The sequence below is a fragment of the Penaeus vannamei genome, chromosome 10 (genome assembly GCF_042767895.1).
Source record: "Penaeus vannamei isolate JL-2024 chromosome 10, ASM4276789v1, whole genome shotgun sequence".
NCBI lineage: Eukaryota > Metazoa > Arthropoda > Malacostraca > Decapoda > Penaeidae > Penaeus > Penaeus vannamei.
In genome coordinates, this window is record NC_091558.1 from 45,553,306 (window position 1) to 45,560,805 (window position 7,500).

At 51.2% G+C, this 7,500-nt stretch overlaps 3 protein-coding genes across 4 annotated transcripts in view; 2 read left to right on the plus strand and 1 right to left on the minus strand.

Moving 5' to 3' along the window:
* LOC138862947 (probable inactive protein kinase DDB_G0270444) overlaps nucleotides 1–2,440 on the plus strand; it is a 3,376-nt gene extending 936 nt beyond the window's left edge. The window contains exons 2-6 of the mRNA XM_070126155.1: nucleotides 1–161; nucleotides 292–429; nucleotides 764–901; nucleotides 2,021–2,158; nucleotides 2,372–2,440. The exon at nucleotides 1–161 is cut by the window's left edge and continues 70 nt beyond it. Of these exons, the coding sequence (XP_069982256.1) occupies nucleotides 1–161; nucleotides 292–429; nucleotides 764–901; nucleotides 2,021–2,158; nucleotides 2,372–2,440 (644 nt within the window). The remainder of the gene's footprint in view (nucleotides 162–291; nucleotides 430–763; nucleotides 902–2,020; nucleotides 2,159–2,371) is intronic.
* LOC113808010 (uncharacterized) overlaps nucleotides 1–7,500 on the minus strand; it is a 41,510-nt gene that overhangs the window by 16,138 nt on the left and 17,872 nt on the right. The gene's annotated exons all lie outside the window — the stretch shown is intronic.
* Nucleotides 2,492–5,139, plus strand: LOC138862948 (uncharacterized). Its single transcript, XM_070126156.1, has 3 exons — nucleotides 2,492–2,641; nucleotides 4,040–4,587; nucleotides 5,031–5,139. Exons 1-3 carry the CDS (start codon nucleotides 2,492–2,494, stop codon nucleotides 5,137–5,139), a joined length of 807 nt encoding a protein of 268 aa, XP_069982257.1.

The window sequence follows — 7,500 nt, forward strand, 5'->3', positions numbered from 1 at the left end:
AGATGTCCTACGAGATGTCCCACGAGATGTCCTACGAGATGTCCTACGAGATGTCCACACGGGTATCCCACCACAGATGTCCTGCAGATGGCCTACGAGATGTCCTACGAGATGTCCCACGAGATGTCCTACGAGATGTCCTACGAGATGTCCCACGAGATGTCCTACGAGATGTCCTACGAGATGTCCTACGAGATGTCCTACGAGATGTCCTACGAGATGTCCTAAGAGATGTCCTACGAGATGTCCTACGAGATGTCTTACGAGATGTCCCACGAGATGTCCTACGAGATGTCCCACGAGATGTCCCACGAGATGTCCTACGAGATGTCCCACGAGATGTCCTACGAGATAGATGTCCTTCGAGATGTCCCACGAGATGTCCTACGAGATGTCTTACGAGATGTCCTACGAGATGTCCTACGAGATGTCCTACGAGATGTCCCACGAGATGTCCTACGAGATGTCCCACGAGATGTCCCACGAGATGTCCTACGAGATGTCCTACGAGATGTCCCACGAGATGTCCTACGAGATGTCCTACGAGATGTCCCACGAGATGTCCTACGAGATGTCCTACGAGATGTCCCACGAGATGTCCTACGAGATGTCCTACGAGATGTCCCACGAGATGTCCTACGAGATGTCCTACGAGATGTCCTACGAGATGTCCTACGAGATGTCCTACGAGATGTCCTAAGAGATGTCCTACGAGATGTCCTACGAGATGTCTTACGAGATGTCCCACGAGATGTCCTACGAGATGTCCCACGAGATGTCCCACGAGATGTCCTACGAGATGTCCCACGAGATGTCCTACGAGATAGATGTCCTTCGAGATGTCCCACGAGATGTCCTACGAGATGTCTTACGAGATGTCCTACGAGATGTCCTACGAGATGTCCTACGAGATGTCCTACGAGATGTCCCACGAGATGTCCCACGAGATGTCCCACGAGATGTCCTACGAGATGTCCCACGAGATGTCCTACGAGATAGATGTCCTACGAGATGTCCCACGAGATGTCCTACGAGATCTTACGAGATGTCCCACGAGATGTCCTACGAGATGTCCTACGAGATGTCCCACGAGATGTCCTACGAGATGTCCTACGAGATGATGTCCCACGAGATGTCCTACGAGTTGTCCTACGAGATGTCCTACGAGATGTCCTACGGGATGTCCCACGAGATGTCCTACGAGATGTCCTACGAGATGTCCTACGAGGTGTCCTACGAGATGTCCCACGAGATGTCCTACGAGATGTCCTACGAGATGTCCTACGAGATGTCCCACGAGATGTCCTACGAGATGTCCTACGAGATGTCCTACGAGATGTCTTACGAGATGTCCTACGAGATGTCCTACGAGATGTCTTACGAGATGTCTCACGAGATGTCCTACGAGATGTCCTACGAGATGTCCTACGAGATGTCCCACGAGATGTCCTACGAGATGTCCCACGAGATGTCCTACGAGATGTCCCACGAGATGTCCCACGAGATGTCCTACGAGATGTCCTACGAGATGTCCTACGAGATGTCCCACGAGATGTCCCACGAGATGTCCTACGAGATGTCCTACGAGATGTCCTACGAGGTGTCCTACGAGATGTCCCACGAGATGTCCTACGAGTTGTCCTACGAGATGTCCTACGAGATGTCCCACGAGATGTCCTACGAGATGTCCTACGAGATGTCCTACGAGATGTCCTACGAGATGTCCTACGAGATGTCCCACGAGATGTCCTACGAGATGTCCCACGAGATGTCCCACGAGATGTCCTACGAGATGTCCTACGAGATGTCCTACGAGATGTCCCACGAGATGTCCTACGAGATGTCCCACGAGATGTCCTACGAGATGTCCTACGAGATGTCCCACGAGATGTCCTACGAGATGTCCTACGAGATGTCCTACGAGATGTCCTACGAGATGTCCTACGAGATGTCCTAAGAGATGTCCTACGAGATGTCCTACGAGATGTCTTACGAGATGTCCCACGAGATGTCCTACGAGATGTCCCACGAGATGTCCCACGAGATGTCCTACGAGATGTCCCACGAGATGTCCTACGAGATAGATGTCCTTCGAGATGTCCCACGAGATGTCCTACGAGATGTCTTACGAGATGTCCTACGAGATGTCCTACGAGATGTCCTACGAGATGTCCCACGAGATGTCCTACGAGATGTCCCACGAGATGTCCCACGAGATGTCCTACGAGATGTCCTACGAGATGTCCCACGAGATGTCCTACGAGATGTCCTACGAGATGTCCCACGAGATGTCCTACGAGATGTCCTACGAGATGTCCCACGAGATGTCCTACGAGATGTCCTACAGGTGTCTGAGATGTCCTGACACGAGATGTCCTACGAGATGTCCTACGAGATGTCCTACGAGATGTCCTACGAGATGTCCTACGAGATGTCCTAAGAGATGTCCTACGAGATGTCCTACGAGATGTCTTACGAGATGTCCCACGAGATGTCCTACGAGATGTCCCACGAGATGTCCCACGAGATGTCCTACGAGATGTCCCACGAGATGTCCTACGAGATAGATGTCCTTCGAGATGTCCCACGAGATGTCCTACGAGATGTCTTACGAGATGTCCTACGAGATGTCCTACGAGATGTCCTACGAGATGTCCTACGAGATGTCCCACGAGATGTCCCACGAGATGTCCCACGAGATGTCCTACGAGATGTCCCACGAGATGTCCTACGAGATAGATGTCCTACGAGATGTCCCACGAGATGTCCTACGAGATCTTACGAGATGTCCCACGAGATGTCCTACGAGATGTCCTACGAGATGTCCCACGAGATGTCCTACGAGATGTCCTACGAGATGATGTCCCACGAGATGTCCTACGAGTTGTCCTACGAGATGTCCTACGAGATGTCCTACGGGATGTCCCACGAGATGTCCTACGAGATGTCCTACGAGATGTCCTACGAGGTGTCCTACGAGATGTCCCACGAGATGTCCTACGAGATGTCCTACGAGATGTCCTACGAGATGTCCCACGAGATGTCCTACGAGATGTCCTACGAGATGTCCTACGAGATGTCTTACGAGATGTCCTACGAGATGTCCTACGAGATGTCTTACGAGATGTCTCACGAGATGTCCTACGAGATGTCCTACGAGATGTCCTACGAGATGTCCCACGAGATGTCCTACGAGATGTCCCACGAGATGTCCTACGAGATGTCCCACGAGATGTCCCACGAGATGTCCTACGAGATGTCCTACGAGATGTCCTACGAGATGTCCCACGAGATGTCCCACGAGATGTCCTACGAGATGTCCTACGAGATGTCCTACGAGGTGTCCTACGAGATGTCCCACGAGATGTCCTACGAGTTGTCCTACGAGATGTCCTACGAGATGTCCCACGAGATGTCCTACGAGATGTCCTACGAGATGTCCTACGAGATGTCCTACGAGATGTCCTACGAGATGTCCCACGAGATGTCCTACGAGATGTCCCACGAGATGTCCTACGAGATGTCCTACGAGATGTCCTACGAGATGTCCCACGAGATGTCCTACGAGTTGTCCTACGAGATGTCCCACGAGATGTCCTACGAGTTGTCCTACGAGATGTCCCACGAGATGTCCTACGAGATGATGTCCTACGAGATGTCCCACGAGATGTCCTACGAGATGTCCTACGAGATGTCCTACAAGTTGTCCTACGAGATGTCGCAGGAGATGTCCTACGAGATGATGTCCTACGAGATGTCCCACGAGATGTCCTACGAGATGTCCTACGAGATGTCCTACAAGTTGTCCTACGAGATGTCCCACGAGATGTCCTACGAGATGATGTCCTACGAGATGTCCTACGAGATGTCCTACGAGATGTCCTACGAGATGTCCTACAAGTTGTCCTACGAGATGTCCCACGAGATGTCCTACGAGATGATGTCCTACGAGATGTCCCACGAGATGTCCTACGAGTTGTCCTACGAGATGTCCCACGAGATGTCCTACGAGATGATGTCCTACGAGATGTCCCACGAGATGTCCCACGAGATGTCCTACGAGATGTCCTACGAGATGTCCTACGAGATGTCCTACGAGATGATGTCCTACGAGGTGTCTTACGAGATGTCCTACGAGATGTCCTACGAGTTGTCCTACGAGTTGTCCTACGAGATGTCCCACGAGATGTCCTACGAGATGATGTCCTACGAGATGTCCTACGAGATGTCCTACGAGTTGTCTTACGAGATGTCCTACGAGATGTCCTACGAGTTGTCCTACGAGATGATGTCCTACGAGGTGTCTTACGAGATGTCCTACGAGATGTCCTACGAGTTGTCCTACGAGATGTCCCACGAGATGTCCTACGAGATGATGTCCTACGAGATGTCCTACGAGATGTCCTACGAGTTGTCTTACGAGATGTCCTACGAGATGTCCTACGAGTTGTCCTACGAGATGATGTCCTACGAGGTGTCTTACGAGATGTCCTACGAGATGTCCTACGAGTTGTCCTACGAGTTGTCCTACGAGATGTCCCACGAGATGTCCTACGAGATGTCCCACGAGATGTCCTACGAGATGATGTCCTACGAGATGTCCCACGAGATGTCCTACGAGATGTCCTACGAGATGTCCTACGAGATGTCCTACGAGATGTCCTACGAGATGTCCTACGAGATGTCCCACGAGATGTCCTACGAGATGTCCTACGAGATGTCCCACGAGATGTCCTACGAGATGTCCTACGAGATGATGTCCTACGAGATGTCTTACGAGATGTCCTACGAGATGTCCTACGAGATGTCCTACGAGATGTCCTACGAGATGTCCCACGAGATGTCCTACGAGATGATGTCCTACGAGATGTCCTACGAGATGTCCTACGAGATGTCCCACGAGATGTCCTACGAGATGTCCTACGAGATGTCCCACGAGATGTCCTACGAGATGATGTCCTACGAGATGTCCCTACGAGATGTCCTACGAGATGTCCCACGAGATGTCCTACGAGATGATGTCCTACGAGATGTCCTACGAGAATGTCCTACGAGATGTCCCACACGAGATTGTCCTACGAGATGTCCTACGCAAGATGTCTGACGAGGGTGTCCACACGAAGATGTCCTACGAGATGAGATGTCCTACGAGATGTCCTACGAGATGTCTTACGAGATGTCCCACGAGATGTCCCACGAGATGTCCCACGAGATGTCCCACGAGATGTCCCACGAGATGTCCTACGAGATGTCCTACGAGTTGTCCTACGAGATGTCCTACGAGTTGTCCCACGAGATGTCCTACGAGATGAGATGTCCTACGAGATGTCCTACGAGATGTCTTACGAGATGTCCCACGAGATGTCCCACGAGATGTCCCACGAGATGTCCTACGAGATGTCCTACGAGATGTCCTACGAGTTGTCTACGATCACGAGATGTCCTACGAGTTGTCCCACGAGAATGTCCTACGAGAGTGTCCTACGAGTTGTCCCACGAGATGTCCTACGAGATGTCCTACGAGGATGTCCCACAGAGAATGTCCTACGAGATGATGTCCTATCATCCTACGAGATGTCCTACGGACAGAGATGTCCCACGAGATGTCCTACGAGATGTCCTAAGAGATGTCCTAGAATCATCACTAAGAGATGTCCTACGAGGATCAATGTCCTACGAGATGTCCTGGAATCACGAGATGTCCTACGAGATGTTCCTACGAGAATGTCTTACGAGATGTCCTACAGAGATGTCCTACGAGTTGTCCCACGAGATGTCCTACTGAGATGTCCTACGGAGTTGTCCACCACTGAGATGTCCTACGAAGATGTCCTACTGAGGATGTCCCTGCACGAGATGTCCTACGAGATGATGTCCTACGAGATGTCCTACGAGATGTCCTACGAGATGTCCTACGAGTTGTCCTACGAGATGTCCTACGAGATGTCCTACGAGTTGTCCCACGAGATGTCCTACGAGATGAGATGTCCTACGAGATGTCCTACGAGATGTCCCACGAGTTGTCCTACGAGATGTCCTACGAGTTGTCCTACGAGATGTCCCACGAGATGTCCCACGAGATGTCCTACGAGATGTCCTACGAGATGTCCTACGAGTTGTCCTACGAGATGTCCTACGAGTTGTCCCACGAGATGTCCTACGAGATGTCCTACGAGTTGTCCCACGAGATGTCCTACGAGATGTCCTACGAGATGTCCCACGAGATGTCCTACGAGATGATGTCCTACGAGATGTCCTACGAGATGTCCCACGAGATGTCCCACGAGATGTCCTACGAGATGTCCTAAGAGATGTCCCACGAGATGTCCTACGAGATGTCCTACGAGATGTCCCACGAGATGTCCTACGAGATGTCCTACGAGATGTCTTACGAGATGTCCTACGAGATGTCCTACGAGTTGTCCCACGAGATGTCCTACGAGATGTCCTACGAGTTGTCCCACGAGATGTCCTACGAGATGTCCTACGAGATGTCCCACGAGATGTCCTACGAGATGATGTCCTACGAGATGTCCTACGAGATGTCCTACGAGATGTCCTACGAGTTGTCCTACGAGATGTCCTACGAGATGTCCTACGAGTTGTCCCACGAGATGTCCTACGAGATGAGATGTCCTACGAGATGTCCTACGAGATGTCCCACGAGTTGTCCTACGAGATGTCCTACGAGATGTCCTACGAGTTGTCCTACGAGATGTCCCACGAGATGTCCTACGAGATGTCCTACGAGATGTCCTAAGAGATGTCCTACGAGATGTCCTACGAGATGTCCCACGAGATGTCCTAAGAGATGTCCCACGAGATGTCCTACGAGATGTCCTACGAGATGTCCTACGAGATGTCCCACGAGATGTCCTACGAGATGTCCTACGAGATGTCCCACGAGATGTCCTACGAGATGTCCTAAGAGATGTCCCACGAGATGTCCTACGAGATGTCCCACGAGATGTCCTACGAGATGTCCTAAGAGATGTCCTACGAGATGTCCTACGAGATGTCCTACGAGATGTCCCACGAGATGTCCTACGAGATGTCCTACGAGATGTCCCACGAGATGTCCTACGAGATGTCCTAAGAGATGTCCCACGAGATGTCCTACGAGATGTCCCACGAGATGTCCTACGAGATGTCCTAAGAGATGTCCTACGAGATGTCTTACGAGATGTCCTACGAGATGTCCTACGAGATGTCCTACGAGATGTCCCACGAGATGTCCTACGAGATGTCCTAAGAGATGTCCTACGAGATGTCTTACGAGATGTCCTACGAGATGTCCCACGAGATGTCCCACGAGATGTCCTACGAGATGTCTTACGAGATGTCCTACGAGATATCCTACGAGTTGTCCTACGAGATGTCCTACGAGATGATGTCCTACGAGATGTCTTACGAGATGTCTGTCTTACGAGATGTTCTACGAGATGTCCTACGAGATGTCCTACGAGATGTCCTACGAGATGTCCTACGAGATGTCCTACG